We start from the raw sequence: 20,422 nt of genomic DNA, 5'->3' as shown, positions 1-20,422 counted from the left end.
GAGATGATTGTCTGAGCAGCTCACTTGTCGCATTTTGAATCCTGGTTCAAGAGGTAAGAGCTTCGAAAGTTTGATGCTTCTGTACGGATTTGTTGGGCTTTACATAGCTGATTTGGAAGAATTCATATATACGTCGTTCCCCTTGCTTTAACGCAAGTTTAACCAATATTTTGATGTTTACTGCGAATACCTGCTAAAGTACGAAAATATATTTATTTTATGATTATCAAACACATAATTAACCAAATTTATATGTCTCAATGGGGTTTCATATTACAGTTTTGGGTGCTTATCATTTACTAACGGTTATATCCGTTACCAATATTTTTACTAATGGTTATATCCGTTAGTTCTAGGGCGTCACTCTCACTTAGGCCAACTTTTGTAACAGATATAACCGTTACTGATAATATTATCAGTAACGGTTATATCCGTTACTAAAATTATTTGTAACAGATAGCCAACAACCCATGGCCCGATAAATTTGTCATTTGTAACGGATATAAGTGTTAGTCAAGTTTGGCGCGCTTCAATTTCTAGCGGGAAAATAATTTGTTTGTCACGGATATAACCGTTAGTAATGGATGTGGTCACTTGTTTACTAACTATTGTCTGTAACGGATATATCCATTAGTAAACTAGAGCCAAAAAAAAAAATCCTGGGTCAAATAATATCCAATACAAATTTGGTCAAATAATGTCAGATGAGCAGAAGCAGAACTATGTGACTGACTTCTCATACTTATATGCAATGATATGATGAGTACAAAATTTTCACCAAGGCTGGGCAGAGAAAGGAGCTCCCAAAGCCTTCAAGAGTGGTGGACGTGAATGGCCTAAGTCAGGAGACTATGGAGAAGCAAATTGATTACTGGACCCTCTCCTTCACCATAGACGCTTCTTCCGAATTCTACATAGATCTGAAAAGCTCAAAGTCATCTGAATTTCAGCTCACCCTTTAACATTATAACCTTCACTATTAAAATTATTATAAATACCAACCTCATTACTCTCCATTCTCCACTAGATCTAAGTAAACACATAACATTTAACATAATGCAAACATAAAACAATTACCAGTTCTCTTCGGTGAGGAAATCTAGCATGGTCAATAGCATTAGCTGCTGCACTAATTGAAGCTGCCCCTCCATTTCTAACATTCCCAATATTACTACCATTCATTCCTCCATTTCCAGCCATACTCATCATCATATACTTGTTACTCTCTCACATTTTCATAAACATCTCTTACAATGACAACAGATCTGTAACTCAATAAATCATTTCCCATATCTGTTTTCCTATATCTCTTGCAATGAGTTTCTCTGGAAACAAGACAAAAGTGCATAGCCTAGAAGCTACATCATATGTAGCTTGTATGCTGATCATCCCCTTGAACGATGTAAGATTAGTGAGTAGTTCCCACAAAACTATGGAGAAGCTGTAGATGTTAACCTTATGATCATAGTGTTTCTTCTCTCCATGTAGAAGTGGGGTTGTGCTACACAACTGATTAAAATGGAGAAGGTTGAGCATAATATGCTTTGTGACAGCATATTTATTTCAAGTTTCAAAAGCAAACAAGTAGTCGGCAGAGGAGATACCTCAGGGGCTATCCATCTATAAGTACCAATCTCGATAGACATTGCTTCAAGAATCGTCTCCTTCCGAAGCTAGCCCAAAGTCAGCCCAAATTTTAACCTTTGTTTGGTCTTACATTAACAGACACAAGACACTGTAAAACAACAATCATTTAGCAATAGAATTGCTCACTTGCATAAACTTGAGCCATATTTGATTATTATATTTAAAATTCAAGTCGAAATAGAAGAGGAGCAATACACGGATAAACTATGAAAGTTTTAAATTTGTTAACCTCGCAAAATCAGGAAAGAACTTTACCAGGCTTCAGGTCACGATGAATGATGCCATTAGAATGTAAGCATTATATTCCATCACTCGAGCAATATCTAATGCAAAGTTTAGAGAGGGGGCAAATCTGGACAGCTTGGACGCATGTCCCACAGATACTTTTTAAGTGAACCACCTTTCATCGGATCCGTGACTATTAGCATATATGGTGCGAGAGATGCACCAATAAACTGTCACACCACAAAAGTTTATGTCAATTATCAAGAATAATAAGCCAATTACTATCAATAGAATGTCCATACTTAAATTCCAAAAGTATTCAGTTATATGTGTGGTATATCCAAGAGTAAGATGCAATTTATATTTAATTACAAAGTCGTAGGCTGCATATATGAAATATGAGTCGTGAACTATTCATTTCTACTCAAAGAAAAACAGTTCTGGACACTTAGAGATCAATAAATTACATGCATTGTTCATTTTTCTACGATTTTAGAAGAACATATAAGAGTCAAGTACTAGGATATGATGTAAACTCTCACATACATATCTACAAGGTGGTAACTATGACGAATTCAAACTGAACTATGGATAAATGACTTGTAAACAATATAAAAATAAACATGACACAACCTGATCCAGTGTCCAACTTTTACAACGCCTCCGACATGTTGACCTACAGTAACCTAACACACTCCTATCATGTGAAAGTGTGTCCACATGGGTCTAAAATGTAGGCACAACATGGTCAGCCTGAGACATAAAGTCGAGACTAAATGTGAGCTCTAAGCAAGTAAAAGAATCTATAATTAAGAGAGGAAGGTAAATATAATGTCGATGGGGATACTACGAAAACCAACAAAAGTGAACCCCTTAGGAGCTACAGTTATCTTAGTAAAGGACAATGTGTTTGTTAAAAAAAGCAAATTCCAGAAACAAAACTTTCAAGGTATTGAAAACGTGGGTGGCGTGGTAAACAAATGACTAGCTGAACCAGTGAACCACATGCTCGAAAATCCTGGCGCCTTTGGTTCAGTGACTGTGTAAAGCAATAAGCTAAAATTAAAATCAACTTGGATTAAATAAGGCTAAATTTACTGGAGATCTTTGTGCATTTAGTCACAAGCTTCATGCCTTTTCCCATATCAACAGATGGATAACCTGGCAATCTGCGGGTCCTTCCCATCAACTGTAGACCATAACCCTTTGTGCCCCATATCTGTTCCTGAAGCATAACGACTTTGCTCGCCATCTATAAAGAAATCACCATTTAGAATCTTACCCCCAAATGCAATTCCAATTCTTTCACTATGTTTATACCTCAACTAGATGTTGATGATCTCATTGCCAGCTTGATCTATGACAAATGTCCAACTCTTACCATGAACTGGAAAGAAGCAGGAACTACTTAAAAACGGGCGGGATCAGACCATGTGAAGCTTGTGGGGAGCTGGTGCTGGAGGAGTGACTGAGACAGCAATTCCCAAGCAAGATGAACTTCCTAATTTTGGAGAATGCAATAGCCAGATCTCTATAAGAAAGCATACCAGAACTCCTAGAGGTTCAGATGTTGCAATTGCATCACTGCCATCTGGTTCATATATATCTTGAACACCACAACTATCACAGATATACACAATGACTCCTTTCTTTAACCTGAATTTGTAAAACAAAAATGGAAAAGTACAAGAAAATGAAAATGAATATGAAAAAAAAACTATGGTTCTAAGACCGCATGCATTAAAGTTCATGTATACATACACAACACATGCATGGAAGCTAAGATTTGTTTCTAAGGAATATATCATTAAGCTTACGGATCTTTTGCAATGCCAACCCTACTTGTAGGGGTTCGAGAGTAGAAGATATAACAACAAGCCCGTTGATGATTCATCAATTCTTGTGGGATAACCAATGGACAACCCTACACCAATAAGAGCACCTTGAGTACCGGTGCCTTCAAAGAAAATAACATCATACTTTAGGAATAAGTGTAAACAATTGATGGGGATTTCATAACCAAAGTCATAGATAATCCAAAGCACCTGCTTAGCGAGAAATCTTGGATAGATAAGAAAAGTAAATGTACCCGCAAACTCTTAAACTTTTTCTGTCTCTCAAGAAAGCGAAAGTGAAAGGATCATCTAGTGTGGCAAGCATCTTCCTTATTGTTGTATCGAAAGCGAGAACACCATTATAAGATGATTACATAACCAAAATATCAAACACAGATTAGGAAGTAACACGCACAATAAAGGAAGTTGTAAATAAGCTATAAGAACAAGATATTAAGCTTGTACATGTTTCTTCTGGCGTGTTCATTAGTTCATTCTTGCAGATTTCGATCTCGCGAACCGAAAAAGGAAGGAGGGTATGTACTAGTTCGCATTACTATTTTCATATACTAGAAAAGCCAAAATAATAATAAAAAGAAAAACAGATAGAAGGATAGTATGTACCAGTATGTTGCACATAATCACAAGTAGCAACAATGGAGTTCCAACATTATGAACCTCGCATGCATCAAACAATTACACAATCATTAGTGACAAATAAAAGTAAAAACTTCAAATTAAAATAGCTAATGGAAAGAAGAAGGGAAAAAAAACTAACCAGGGGCTTACGCATCCCCCGGCTGACTACTAATTGCTCCAAGCATCTCGTCATCTCTATCCACGTTGCCATCTACACCAGAAACTTAAATACACGAAAGGCCTTGATTTCTTTACAACAAGGCAAGTCAAGACATAAAACTAATAAAAAGAATTGACATCTATGTACAATTAAGATTCTAAGTTATGATAACACTAACAGTTCCAAGTCCTGGCAACCACAACCACATCAAAGTTTAACCCCATATTTGTTTCTTAAGTTTCCAAACTAAAGCACAAAAACCAAAAAGTAGAGCAATCCAAAAAAGATCTAAAGCCTACAAACATCAATCATACTTCAATCGCCCATCAAGCTAAGCTATATACCCTCCTTCAACCCACGCGTTCAAAGTTGCATTACCATCTTGTGGACCGTCATAAACAGCAGCATCGGGAACCAATACTTCATCAATATACACTCTTCTCTCTCCACCAACTAGAATTCTGCCATGACAAATTGTTGCACCAACATCAACAGACCCCTTAGCAACTTCTGCACCAAACTTATCTAGTAATGTGACTCTAGGTTGTTCAAGCGACCCAAAAGCAGGGGTCAAGTTCTGAGGAGTTGCTGGAGAATGGCGTTGAGTAGAATTTGAACCAAGTTTAGTTCTAGGTGTAGTTACACCCATATGTGCTTCGGCATTGGCTGTCACATTATTATTGCATAGTTGTTGTTGAATGAGAACCTGCGATGGAGTAGATGATGCAAGGATATTTTTTATGTGTGGATCAAGTATTAACAACTCTAACCATTACCACTAATTGCAAAGAAAAGATTGACCTTGAGCATTGATTTGACCTCAGACATGTCTCCATCGACCTTTGATTTAAATGAAGCTATGTCGGCCTCGACCTTTGCAACTGATGTAGTGGCCATTTGGTTGATTTAATCATTTGCCACAGCAGCATGTTGTAGCTGCTTTCTAGTAATATTAGAACCAACTCCACGGACACGATTAGGTTCTTCTTTTCCTTGCCAAGTACTTCAGTCAACGCATCAGAGTCGATGTCTTCAGTGTCAGTCTCTCCACTCGCTAGTCTTCTTTTCTGAACTGCTTTCACTTGATCCTACAATATATTTTAAAAAAAAAAATCAAATCAAATATCTAAAAATATATCCGATAGCAATAAAAAAAACTACAGTTAGTTAATAGAAAGAAACAAAATTTCTACTCACATATTTTTCCCGAGCACTTGGCAAAACTGAACCATCACGGCGTTCACGGCCCTTCCACCAGTCATCTACCCGAGTCCTTTTTGCTTGAGGGTTTTGTTCTTGCTACAAGCAAATAATCAATGCTTAGTAATAGTGCTAAAAGAAAGACAACTAAAAGAAAATATATTAGTCAGCTAGCATAGTTAATTGTTTTGCAAATTTTATACATGATCAAACGACATTTTTATTTCAAAAGTGATACGTACCAGCTCTTTATGTATTTGGGAGAAGGTTTTCCTCCCATTAGTAGTACCAATATCATTCATTGCCCTATTGTTTGCATTTTTTGCATTTCTGTCCTTTACTTTAGGTTGAAGCTCATAGTCAACAAAATCAACCCAAAGAGTTGGATTAACACTAGGTGGGCAGTTTGCCTTAGCTGCTTCAATGCTTTCAGAGTTTGCCAAGAACTTTGACCGATATGTCGCTTTTCACAGTCCTAAGTTTTTGAGGATAATTCGTCTCAACCCATGGACGAGCAACAAAATTAGATACATTAAATTCATATTCCTTCTGTCATGAGTAAAGTGATTGATAAGAAAAAATATAGTGAGATAGAGATGAAAGAAAGGTAGAGCTGACCAAAAACAATACAAAAAAAAATATTGTCAAGGCTTTCCAAATAGCATCCTTAAAGCTATCTTTCACTAGTCACCAATCTTTAGTGTTGATCGGGATATGAAGCCTCACTTCATTCCCTATTGCAGTCTTGAAGTTGCTTGCATTTGGTCCAACAATTTGGCCATTAGACCACACCTCAACAAGCAACTTCCCAGAGGGACCTCTTAATTGTGCCGTTTTGGATGACCAAGAACTACATTCGCCTATGGGAGAAGATGCATCTGATGCGCTGCAGTGTGCATTTGTATTACCTGACTCCATTATTAAAAAACAACCTAACAATTCCCAACAATTGAAAACATATTATCAAGGATTTCATAATGCTTCAAATATGACATATAACAAACAATTATTTAAGATCTTTAAAATGTAGAATAGATAAAGTAAAAAGAAAATAAGAAAAAGTAAAGGAAGAGCACTATCAGATTAACCAGGATATCAAAAAATTAGCACCCAAATGTAGTACATAATCATCAAAAGAGAAAACTAGTATTTTGAACATGTTTTCAAAATTACAACTACACACACTACAATCATCGACGTGGTTCTAACAATGATCTCAAATTAGGTTGTTGTGCAAGAGTAGATTGAAAGTCTTCTGGTACTTCTAGTTGGTCCACTTGACTAGTAATTCGCCTTGGTGAATGTATGACCACCCACCAATCAGGATTTTTCAGATCTCTTGAATAGAACACTTGATGGACTTCTTTGGCGCAAATGGCCGGCTCATCTAACATTTTGTAAGAGCTCTTGAGCCGATTAAAATTTACCATCAATAAGTTAGAGTCTGGGCATAGCTTACAGCCATTGGTCTTATCTTCCACCCTAACCCAAGTCACAATAAAACACCATTTCCTTGAAATTTGTGTAATCCACCTCTAATATTTGTTTGATGATCCCATACCACATAGCAGATGCATTGATAGGATTTTTATCTTTCCTACTTGATGTGAATGTAGTAATTGCATTCATGCAAACACCACTGTCTTGCGTAAGAACGGTCTCATCGTGAGACTTAGTAGAAAATAAATAACCATTAACATGATACTTTTGAAAAGTTTTAGCTTTGAACAATGGCCCTCTAGCAAAGAACCACAATTTAGATGAAGTGTCATCATTCTCCAGCAACTACACAAATAAAACATAATACAATTCAAAAAGGGTAAATAATATAAAAATCGTATCTTCCTATCCCCATTAAGTAATACCTTATTATATAACCAGTCGATAAAATCTGTTTGTATCTCTACTTCTGTCTTTGTTATCCCTTTCCTACTGCCTCAAGAACTAGATTGCAAAGACTCGCGATACTCACTACAATTTAACCAAAAAAGTTAGTATATATCTGTCAATTTATTATGGGGAAATAGACACACATGTGAAGAACTAACACCTGTAATGATCGTCAAGTCCATCGACTTCCAACCGAAAAAGTAGCCATCTACGGATTTGTACAAATTGCTCCGATGACAAAATCACATCTTTACCTTCAAGCACAGGCCCTTCATCAATATATTCATCATTTTCATCTAGAAACACTTCACCAGTAGTGCTTTTGTGATTTTTGCGCTGTGGATTTGGAATGTACTCGATTGCATACTTAATAGACTCAGAGACAAGATACGACTCTGCAATCGATCCTTCAACAAATCGTTTGTTACTAGTTATATTTTTGCACTCCTTCATCAACCTATTTAAGCGATAAACCCATGAATACATTTATTAATTTTATTTAAAATCGAGACAAAAACAATGGGGATTGAAAGAAGCATAATTTACCTCTCAAACGGATACATCCAACGATCTCTAGCTGGTCCACACATCACTGCCTTGTCAGCTAGATGCATAACAAGGTGGATGCTAATATCAAAAAATGATGGTGGAAAGTACTTTTCCAACACGCACAAGGCCTCTGCAACCATGTATTTGGCATCTTGGATTTCTTTTCGAATTACAACTTTCGAACACAATATGTTAAAAAATAATCTTATCTGGTGAAGAGCTCTCCGCAAATCAGGATGAGATGGAAAAGCATGTTGAAGTAGCACGGGCAAAAGATATTGCATAATCACATGATAATCATGTGATTTCATTACGAGCAAACAAGGTGGATCAAGACTGACAATGTTACTCAGATTAGATGAAAAACTTGATGGGAGCTTCAAAAATTTTAAAGTTTTAAGAAAATTCATCTTCTCCGGTTTATCTAGAATGAATGGTGTTGTAGGTTTAACTTGTTTTCCACTTGCAGGGTCAGTTTGCATCCACTGATTTCGGTGTATGTTCCCTCATATCCTCTCGTGCCTGGTCAGTATCCTTTGATTTGTCTTTCTTACTAAAGATCATGTCGAGTATGTGCTCTGCAACATTCTTTTCAGTGTGCATCACATCAATAACATGACGAACTTTATGATGAATCCAGTAAACAAGGAAAAACAATATGGACTTTCTGTACCATGCCAATGTAACTTCATTACCCTCATTGTCGTTAACCACATTTTGACCGCCTCTCTTCCGCTTTTTACTAGGTTTATACTTCACATAACTCAACGTTTGCAAAAGTGCATCACCATTTAATCGTTGTGGAGGAGTTCTACGCTCCTCTTTCTTGCTACCCAATAGTCCCAAGTACTTACCGCTCCTGAACGGATGATTACCTTTAGGCTCTGATTGGCAGTAGCTACTTACGCTGTATAATGTGGTACTCAACCAAATTTAGAGTATTCAAGTCAAGTAGCAGATACACAGGAAGTTGGCTACTTTGGTAGATGTTTGGTCCACATTCTCATTCATATATATTTGTCAAAAGTTAGATTACTGAAGTTACCGAAACTCAAAATCCAATTTAAAATCCACAAAAATCCTCAAAAAAGTTATTGAAATTTATTTGTATACAATATATTTGTCACACAGAGTTGATTCATAAGCTCAAACAAATTCTTCGTCAAACCCACCAAGAAACACAAACAAATAAATCCTCAATACAATAAATCCTCAATTTTAAAGAGAAGAAGAAAAAGGAGACGAACCTTTAGAATTCTCTCAATTTAATGAAGAAGATCTATAATGAGAGAGAGAGAGAGAGAGAGAGAGAGAGAGAGAGAGAGAGAGGAGAAATTACTTGGCTATTATGGAAATTCTAGAGGACCAGGGTGGGAAAGATGAAGAAGACGAACAAAGTTTTTTTTTTTTTCTTATCTCTCGATCATGATTTTCTTTTTTATTTCCTCGGTCTGTAAAGTGATTAACACCAAAGAATAACGTAATCGCAGCTATTCCAACAGATACCATTATACCGGTTATGGGTCCTTTTTTGTTTCCCTTATTCATAAGTTGTGGCCCATATACTAAAAATGGACCGGACCAAACAACCAAATACCATATAAAAGGTCTTATTCATTCTACAGGTCACCCAATCCATACTACCAAACAAAGCCTTAAGGAATATACGGTAATTAAGGTATACATTTGTAAGCACAAAAATGTGTACCTAAGTCTATGCAATTGATTTTAGAGTCGCCACTAACTTTATTAAGGAAAAGTTGAGTAAAACCTCTGTGAAGGACTAGCCCTCGAAACTGGATGATTATTGGGTTCGGGAGTCAAGGTACGATGTGGGAAGGTGTTAGGCACCCACAATCGCCTTGGTAAAACCAAATTTTACTTCTATTGAGGTGTAACGTGTTAAGATAGGTGACGAAGAAAGCTTGAAAAATTAATCTATCAAGTTGGATGATCCTCACCAAATTATAAAAAAACTAATAACTATATGCTATAATAAAACTAAAAAATAACCTAATATGCAATGCTAAAGGAAATAAAAAGAAAAAAGGAAAGATGTCACACGGGTTTGGAATGTTGCCTCATACTTGATTGTAGATTGATTGATTGATTGATGATAAACTTGATCTTGAATTGACAACTGTGATTTTGGATTGAAACAGTGATTTAAGGAAAAAAACAACTTTTGGTGAAAAGAAGTTTCTACTCAAGATCGACAAGAAGAAAAGAAGGATAAAATGAAGAACTAGAAGAAAAAATGAAGAACACTAAAAGAAGAAGGCTATTAGCTCAATAACTAGGTCCAGATTATTAACTCAATTCCTAGCTCTAGCTTGCTCTAGATTATTTTTTTATGGGTGAATGAGACCCATATTTATAGCTTTTGGGATGGATTTCAATATGGTAATGAGTTTGATCCAATGGTCGAGTATTGATGAAGAAAAATCCAATGGCTTGATCTTTTTTCGGGTTGCACCTCCCTAAATCCGCCCTTGATTCAAGAGGTGGGATAAGGGGTGCGATCTTGGCCCTTGATCTTTGGATATTTCAGATGGATTAGGGCAAAAAATCAAGCCCTACACGTCCTTAATGAGCCCATAATCCAGGGTTTCCAAACTTGGCTCCAAAATGGCATATTCTCTAGAATATTCTTGATTTTAGGGATCAAATCAAATCAAACAATTAAGGAAGGTTCTCTAGGTTTTTAGAGGCTTGAAAATGGGCTAGAAACCCTAATGAAAAGGTCCAACTCGGGCTGGATCCACAGCCCATGAGAACAAGTCCAAAATCCACAAAAAAGGCCCATTTTGACCATATTTTCAATGCTGCAAATTCCCTTTGACCGGATCAAAATTAGGCAAACTCTTCTTCACAAAAATTGTTAATTAATCCATTAGGAAGGTCCATGAACTCTTAAAAATACCCTTGGGTCGAAATCTTACTCCAAAAAATCGTTGCACTCAACAAAGGCGATAACGAAATAAACGGGATAGAGGCAAGATTAGGGTTTCCGAAATCCAAAAGGAACCTAGGCAAGCTTGTACTCATTTCGAAGGATTTTTCAAGGGGAATTCAAATATGAAATAATCTCATCCAAAGAAAGAGTGGAAAAAACGAGATTTGGGCTCCAAAAGGTTACGTGGGCATTTTGGTCATTTTCAGCTCAAAACTCAGAAAGCAACGAAACTTCAGCCATAGCTAGAACATGATGAGGAGAGTCTAAAGACGCTAAAAGAAGATGAAAAGAAAGAAGTTTGATATAGAAATGAAGACTCTAGAAAGCAAATCACCTTATATAATCAAATTTAATTCAAGGCAAAATCATGAATGAATTATGCTTGGGGTGCAAAATGGGGTGTCTACGAGTTGCCCCTTTTGGGAGGAGGTTGCTTGAAACCGAACGGGCAAAGCCATGGAGACAAACCATTTTTGTCAAGCTCCAGCCAAAAGATCTCATGCAATTTTTGAAAATTCATTTGAAAAAATATTTTTTAAAAGAGGGCATTTCCCTGGATATTTGAAATCCTCAATTTTTTTTCAAGTTGTTTGTGAAAGCACAGTTTAAAATGGTTGTCACTCAAGAGAGGATGGTATCGTACTTTACAAATGCGTGTTTTACGTCTTACAATTTTTCAAGAAGATCAACCAAAGTATCACACCTTCTAATGCGTGTATTTTACGTCTTACATTACATCAGTGTGTACTAGGATAATGGCGCTCAGGCCAGGCACTTAGGCCAAAAATGATGATGGATAAGGATGAACAACTTTTTGAAATCAAGGGACAAATTTTTTGAAATCTGATATTTTTCAAATTCATTTTGGAAAACTGGTGAAATCAAATGAATAGATCAATTCATTCATGATTTTGACTTAGATTAAAGATTCTCATATAATTGTGATAACCAAACACCGACGAAAAGACTCTTTGGGGAGAAGGGGAAGATCCACTCGGGATAGGAGATTCTAAAGATGAAGAAAGACACAAACAAAAGATCACCGGGAAGATAAAGAGATGTCTTTGGAGATGAAAGATGGATCTTTGGGGATGATGATATTCAAATTTAATCAATCAATCAATCAATTACGTTCAAGTACACTTGGGTTGGAAAAGACTGTCACTATGAGTTCAGGCTGATCCATCCGTGAGGCTGTCAGTAAAAACTAACATTGTTCTCGCGAACAATTTTAATGTTGCACAAATGGAATTACCGAAATGATATTAATGATCAAGTGGTTGCCAATAGTGCAGTGGAAAAAAAGAGGTTTGATGAATATTTTCTCATACTGGAGGGTAAGAACCCCATGGTACTAATATTTATCATTTTTTTATTTTTGAAAAGTTTTTGGTTTTTGGTTTTTTTTTTTCAAACTTGGTCAACTGTCAAAACTGGTCAAAATCGGGTCAACTGGTGAGAACCGGGTCAAACAGTTCAAACCCGGGTCAGTCTAGACCAACCGGGTCAACCTGGGCCAACCGGATCAAACGGGTCCAAAACTGGTTGAACAGGACCGAATGATGAAAAAGGTAAGGGGCACCGACTTCCAATTCTGATGCTTGCACCGAATCATTTGATTTAGAAAAGCTGTTTCAAAAAAGGGAAGGAATCTTTATACGGTCAAACAACTTTGTCTTTTTCCAAAAACAAACATTTCTACTTAGTAAACCAAATGCGGACAAAACGAACAGTTTCACTTTTTGTAAACAAAATCCACCGACTTCTTAAACAAACAAGATCACATGTTATTTCTTATTGGATGGTCCAACCAAACCTATATAAACAGGACCAAAGGAGGAATAAACATACCTTGCCACCGTCCAGTGAAGAATAAAGTGATGGGAGAGCCGTACCTTAGATGTCCAGGAGAGAAGAAGCGATGGCACGCCACACCAGTACAAACCACGCCATGCTATGGTAACGCATTTTTTTCTTTTTCCTTTCGAACTAACAGTGATTCTTTGGGGCAACCTATAATGGAATCTCACTTACCTTATTCATCAATGGCAGCCTTGGCAGCCTTGCTCTCACGTGTTCTTGGCATTTAGCAACTGTAAATCTTGGAGACACTTTCTCGGCAAAGGTTAGACAATTTATTTCTCACTACACATATTACAATGGAGTGAAATATACATGATATGCATGAAGACAAATGCAACCATATTAGCGTGAATATGCATGAGTGGTTAGATTATGATGGATGTGCAGACCAAATTATTTGAATGCTATGTTAGTACAAAAAGTACATGGTTCAGTTACGATATATTGGCTTCAGAATTTTCTATGTGCTTGAAATCCTAGATTTTTCATCATAAGTCATCCAAAGCAAACCAAGTTTTTGAAAACAAATCATTTTTTTTTTTTTTTTTTTTTAAATTCATTTTGAAAACAATTTTGAAAACCAATGGAAAACAAAACAAATTTTTTTTCACAGAATAAAAAATACCACAAATGATTAAATAACAAGTGAAGGTGGGGAAATGAATTACCGACAAGAAGATGAGCATGAAGACGACCATAGGATAGAAGTACGATCAAACTTGGCACCTATGAAGTAAATGATATTCTTGTCCCTTTGATTGCTTGACCTTCACAACGTACTGAACGACACCCAAACTTTCTTCCAAAATAGATGATTTTTTTTTTTTTTTTTTTTTTTTTTTTTGCCTTGAGTACTTCTCAACTAGGAGATATAGTGGACTTAGAGATCAAGAGTGGACTTTCATAGGACTATAATGTAGGCTTAGGTGATGGGCTCAGAAAGAAAGGATAGGATCAAAAAATTATTTTTGGAGTAGAACTTGTCATATAAAGGGAGGAGTAATTGGAATGATAGTAGTGAGATGATGATACGGATCCCAAATCTCAAATGACGCTGCCCCTTGTTTAGGTTTCCCATTTTGGACTAGTGTCGATCATTTTGTACAACTCTAAGCATTTTGAGCTATAACGGTTTTTTTTTTTTTTTTTTTTTTTTTAACCCCTTGCACTAGGAGTTTTTTCTTCTTCTTTTTTTTTCGACACCTTCTTGGGATAAATAACATGGGGATAATTGTTTCGTAATCAAAGATGGATGGAATGATGCCCCTGGAATATGACAAGTTCTATAAAAATAGGTATGGGTAATCTATGAGTAGGCTAAAGATTTATTAGGCTTCCTAAAAGATATGGGCTTGTATTGTGGGAAATAAAAGAATAGGCTAAGGCTCAAATGGGCTTCTAATGGTAGCATACGACATTAGGTGGGCTTATAAGGCTAAAAACAAAAAGATCAAAGATGGCCTGTTCCATCGTCTCTCCAAGATTTCCACTATACTCTTCGTCTTAAAATAACCAAAGTTGGGTACAAAGTAGTACCTCTTTAATTGGTCGGCATTGGTAGGATTTTCCATGTAGAATCTTCATAGTGAATGGACATTCACTGTTAGGTTCGAACTTTCTGGTTCATTGATTCCACTCTAGTCTGGATTTGCTTGCTCAGCTTTACTTGCAACAATATGTCTCCATTGGTATCTAAGTCCAAGTAGAACATCAATGCTCTCCTTTATATATCTCGGCTCTCAAAAATGTTGATCGTAGATGAACACCTCTTAGCATTCCGCTCGTTGATGTGGTCAGATTCGAGTCAGCTGACTTCTTCGATAGATAGCTCTCATGTCTTCGATGGATGCAAATGGATGCTAATGATGCACTATGGAGTTTACCCTCTCCACGGTAAGGTAACCGATTGGATGATTGGCTAAGTAGCCGTTGATTGATGGAATGCAGAATATTTCCCTTTTTCAGTAGGATAGTTGATCAAATGATGTTGTGGAGCTTTGTCCTCTCCACAAGGGTAAATGCATAATGCTGAATGCTGATGTTGATGTTGGTGATCTTAGACATTTGAAAAATCTTCTCAAACATAACCGCTGAACTTTCTTCCTCCTCAATTTCTCCTTCGGTGAAAGTGATTCTCTCATCTTGAACAATGAAAATCATGCACCACCCTAAGATAATAGATTGTCACAGGTATGATCAACACTTCTATGGATTCCTTGAAGAATTTGATCGGGGCTTTATTTCAAAGGGGATCAAGGTTATACCAATCTGCACATAATGTGGTTCATCCGTGGTGCCAAGGTTGATGGTCTTTGTCTCCACAATGACTAGCGTCTGTCAATAATCCTCGATTGCTCATGAGAAAAGAATGGACTCAGCAGCCTTCATTATCCATTCCTTCTTCATAGTCGGGGGGAGGGGATCATAATAATCTGCACAAGTCATTCAATCATCTTGCACTAAGGCAAGTGGGTAAATTATATTCTGTGGGATTTTGAAAACTTTTTTTTTGATTTTTTTGTATTTTTTGAAAATTTTTAATTTTTTTTTTTTTTTTTGTTTTTTTGAAATATCTGGATTTTTTTTGGATTTTTGAAATATCTAATTTTTTTTTTTTTTTTAATTTTTTTTCATAAAAGAATAAAACAAACTAATTGAGAGTAGAAAACTTATCTGTGCTAAGCAGCGGACCGGGATCAAATATAGGAGAGAAATTGATTCGGAACCCATCAACCAATGTTGTAGCTCCATGCATGAGTGATGAATTTTCTGAATGATGTGGTTTCTCCATGAGCAACATATCAAACTTCGTGACGCTATGTGATTTGTACGCCATACCCCCTGAGAAGTCAAGTTTCCATCCTGGGTCTAGTGCATGAATGTCATCAAAAACACATGAGTGCTTAGACGTGCCCCTAGCTTGAAAGTGATTGTGGTGGTTGAATGGCCATTTCATATGATCATGGTTGGTGGTGTTTCCCAACCTCTCCATTGTCAACTTACTTTGGGTTTGATGGCAGCTAGATCTTGAAGAGACAAACATAGAGTAGTCCCGTTCACCAAATACCAATAAGGTCATTAAAAGAATAACCTGCCAGAATATTGCAATGGCAAATGACTTTGATTTTCTTGAGCTCGGCATCTGATCTTCCAAGTGTGAGGAAGATGTCAAGTCTTTGAGACTAGTAGTAAGACGCCCAAAATGCCTATCATTGGAATCCGACTTAGCCATTATAAACTGGTCTTCAGAGACAAGTATTGCAAAAGCATCATTATAGTCCTCTTCCTTGCATTCTAGTGAAGTGATCTTGATTGCAGAAATGGAATCTTTTTCTTCATAAAAAATAGGACAGAACATGTCAAAGAGCTCGATACCATAATCTTCTGAATCATCTATCGGGGATATGTTTTGAGAATCTTGGTCAACCGGTTCAAACATAGACTTGGTAGACTTCTCAAGTACCACTTCTTGGACCTCTTGGTCTTCTAACAAACTTGGCTCACAAACCTTCAACTGTCGTAAAGAAGATGGTGAAGCATATACCTTATCTTTGGGCTTATCAAACTCCTTATCTAGAACATGCAACAAAGGTGGAGCCGATAATGGTGTCTTCTTAGTTGGTGATTCAGCAAACAGGGGTGCCACTTTTTCATCCAACGATATAGCCTTGGCCTTGGGCCTTGCTTGTTTTTGTGCCTTGTAATCTTTAATTGCATCTTGAAAATTGAACGGCTTGAAGAGCGACATGGCATTAACCTTGGATGCTTGCTCGAGTGGGGTAATGAATGAGGCCAGACTTTTCTTGACAGGCTCTAATGTGTGAACTTCTCCATTATAGTACGGTAATGGATTTGTCACAACATTTGGAGCACCGAGATGTGATACATCAATTCTCCCTGATTCGATCAAATCTTGTATCGCATGCTTAAGAGCTCCACACTTTTCTGTAGGATGTCCAATAGACTGATGGAAATCACAATGTTTAGAAGGATCATACCAATATGGTGGTGGATTCGGAGGAGGCCTAGGCTGCAATGGTGTAACTAGGCCTTGCTGGATCAAAGCCTTGAGAATGACCGACAATGGGTACGGTAGCTCTGTGAACTGCCTCTGTGGCTTAGGGAACCCTCTATTTTGGTATCCTTGTTGTCTTGGAAGATATGCAATCTGATTGGGAAGAAGGATGAGCTGTCACCTCTTCTTGGATCGCGCGTGTGGTTGAGGATCAGATTTGTGTGGCAACTTGGCGTTGGCTTCTTTGTTGTTCACCGTTACAGTGGGAGGCTTCTTCTTCTGCGGGTTAGATCCTGTAGACATTGAGCTGATGGGAGAAATATTGCCAGATGATAACCCATCTTCTATTTGTGATCCAGCGGCAACTAAGGCTTGATATGTCGGATGATAACTAGCACTTAGCCTGGTCGCATACTCTTGGTTCAAACTCTTCATAACCATCCTAATTTGCTCCTGTTCCGTGGGCCTATCAATGATTTGGGCCGCTTTTGTCCTCCATCTTGTAATGTACTCTGTAAAACTTTCATTCGGACCTTGCTTCAAAGCTTCAAGTTGCCTTCGGCCCATTTGGATGTCAGTGTTGTAAGAGAAGTGAGCCACGGAAAGCATTTACCAGTTCAGGCCAAGTCTTGATTTTTGCGCTTCAAGATTCATCCACCAGTAAAGGTCGCACCTTTAAGACTCCTCCTCGGAATAGTTGAACCATTAGTTCCCGCCCGATTCCCATCGGTTGTAGATAACTTGCATACATACGAATGTGGGCCTTTTTGAATGACCGGTTCCCTCATATCAGCTCCATCTTTGGAAATTCGAATCCATGTGGTACTCTGATCTGTGGATATGGACACAGATTATCAAGGTCCAGGTCTTCACCTTTCATCTTGGTCATTGCTTCTTTCAATTTCTTAATCTCCTCCATTATGGGGTCAAGCGGTGGTTGGATTGGGTTTTGCACTTGGTATTGGGGGTTCGTGTAGAACAGTGGTTGTGGAGTTTGTGGAAAATAGGTTGGGGTTGGTAACATAAATGGGTTGGACATCATGGTTGTAGTTGGAATTTGGTTTGGGCTTTGAAAAGTTTGATGAGTGAACGGTTGAGACATGTAGGTTGTGTTATCCTGAGGAAAAAATTGGGACGAAGTATGGGTTGACATGGGAACATGCAATTGGGTTGATCTATGTGTCGCATATGGAGTAGGTAATGAGGTTGGTAGAATGGTAGGGTTAGGACTAACCATGGGAGGTAGTGTGATACCTGGTTGTTGTGGTTGACCCAGACTTGGAGTTATTGCAAACTTTGACATCATTTTGAGAAACATCTTTTCCATCGCCTTCTCCATCAATTCCTCTTGACTGGTAGGGATTGACGATTCACCAGAATTACTTGTATGTGGACTTCGAATGTTTGCTGATAAAATTTGTCCCTCAGATGGAGGTGCTGGTGGAGAACTTCCTTGTGGCACATACATCCGCGGATGAAGATATAGGTGGCAGCGATAACTCTTGAGAAGAACCGTCCCGTAGATTCTCCATTTGAATCGGCCGAAGTTAATGGTTGCACGAGATAACCTTAACCCTGGTCTTCTATTCCAACTAGCTTCTGGATAAGCCTTCTTCTTTCCTATCTTAACTGAAACACCTCAAAGAAAATGTAAGTCTGACTCTCTAGGGATGTCCCCAGCAGAGTCGCCAAAAAACCTGTAAGCACAAAAATGTGTACCTAAGTCTATGCAATTGATTTTAGAGTCGCCACTAACTTTATTAAGGAAAAGTTGAGTAAAAAACCTCTGTGAAGGACTAGCCCTCAAACTGGATGATTATTGGGTTCGGGGAGTCAAGGTACGATGTGGGAAGGTGTTAGGCACCCACAATCGCCTGGTAAAACCAAAATTTTACTTCTATTGAGGTGTAACGTGTTAAGATAGGCGCATCGAAGAAAGCTTGAAAAATTAATCTATCAAGTTGGATGATCCTCACTAAATTATAAAAAACTAATAACTATATGCTATAATAAAACTAAAAAATAACCTAATATGCAATGCTAAAGGAAATAAAAGAAAAAGGAAAGATGTCACTGGTTTGGAATGTTGCCTCATACTTGATTGTAGATTGATTGATTGATTGATGATAAACTTGATCTTGAATTGACAACTGTGATTTTGATTGAAACAGGTGATTTGAGGAAAAAACAACTTTTGGTGAAAAGAAGTTTCTACTCAAGATCGACAAGAAGAAAAGAAGGATAAAATGAAGAACTAGAAGAAAAAATGAAGAACACTAAAAGAAGAAGGCTATTAGCTCAATAACTAGGTCCGATTATTAACTCCGAATTCCTAGCTCTAGCTTGCTCTAGATATTTTTTTTTATGGGTGAATGAGACCCATATTTATAGCTTTTGGGATGGATTTCAATATGGTAATGAGTTTGATCCAATGGTCGAGTATTGATGAAGAAAATCCAATGGCTTGATCTCTTTTTTTCGTTGCACCTCCTAAATCGGCCCTTGATTCAAGAGGTGGGATAAGGGGTGCGATCTTGGCCCTTTATCTTTGGATATTTCAGATGGATTAGGGCAAAAAATCAAGCCCTACACGTCCTTAATGAGCCCATAATCCAGGGTTTCCAAACTTGGCTCCAAAATGGCATATTCTCTAGAATATTCTTGATTTTAGGGATCAAATCAAATCAAACAATTAAGGAAGGTTCTCTAGGTTTTTAGAGGCTTGAAAATGGGCTAGAAACCCTAATGAAAAGGTCCAACTCGGGCTGGATCCACAGCCCATGAGAACAAGTCCAAAATCCACAAAAAAGGCCCATTTTGACCATATTTTCAATGCTGCAAATTCCCTTTGACCGGATCAAAATTAGGCAAACTCTTCTTCACAAAAATTGTTAATTAATCCATTAGGAAGGTCCATGAACTCTTAAAAATACCCTTGGGTCGAAATCTTACTCCAAAAAATCGTTGCACTCAACAGTGCGCATAACGAGCTGAAACGGGATAGGGCAAGATTAGGGTTTCCGAAATCCAAAAGGAACCTAGGCAAGCTTGTACTCATTTCGAAGGATTTTTCAAGGGGAATTCAAATATGAAATAATCTCATCCAAAGAAAGAGTGGAAAAAACGAGATTTGGGCTCCAAAAGGTTACGTGGGCATTTTGGTCATTTTCAGCTCAAAACTCAGAAAGCAACGAAACTTCAGCCATAGCTAGAACATGATGAGGAGAGTCTAAAGACGCTAAAAGAAGATGAAAAGAAAGAAGTTTGATATAGAAATGAAGACTCTAGAAAGCAAATCACCTTATATAATCAAATTTAATTCAAGGCAAAATCATGAATGAATTATGCTTGGGGTGCAAAAATGGGGTGTCTACAACATTCTTCCTGCTAGACTTCAAATATATGGAAGAAGTGTTGTCACCGCAAATAGGACAAGCTTTGTA

The 20,422-nt window shown here is 37.5% G+C and overlaps 1 protein-coding gene and 1 long non-coding RNA gene across 2 annotated transcripts; one reads left to right on the top strand and one right to left on the bottom strand.

Annotated features, from left to right (window-relative positions):
- Positions 1–4,685: 4,685 nt before the first annotated feature.
- Positions 4,686–5,411, bottom strand: LOC147509578 (uncharacterized). The gene is made up of 2 exons (XM_086599235.1): positions 5,308–5,411; positions 4,686–5,212 (listed from the first exon to the last, which is right to left on the bottom strand). Exons 1-2 carry the CDS (start codon positions 5,401–5,403, stop codon positions 4,838–4,840), a joined length of 471 nt encoding a protein of 156 aa, XP_086455361.1. The 5' UTR covers positions 5,404–5,411; the 3' UTR covers positions 4,686–4,837.
- A 7,425-nt stretch (positions 5,412–12,836) lies between these two features.
- On the top strand, positions 12,837–19,254 carry LOC147509577 (uncharacterized). Its single transcript, XR_015216580.1, has 3 exons — positions 12,837–13,060; positions 13,154–13,226; positions 19,151–19,254. It is a non-coding gene; the product is annotated as an uncharacterized LOC147509577 (long non-coding RNA).
- Positions 19,255–20,422: the final 1,168 nt, after the last annotated feature.

The sequence above is a fragment of the Coptis chinensis genome, chromosome 3 (assembly GCF_015680905.1).
Source record: "Coptis chinensis isolate HL-2020 chromosome 3, ASM1568090v1, whole genome shotgun sequence".
NCBI classification, from domain to species: domain Eukaryota; kingdom Viridiplantae; phylum Streptophyta; class Magnoliopsida; order Ranunculales; family Ranunculaceae; genus Coptis; species Coptis chinensis.
Note: the sequence above shows the minus strand (reverse complement) of the source record. Positions and strands in the feature narration are given on the sequence as shown.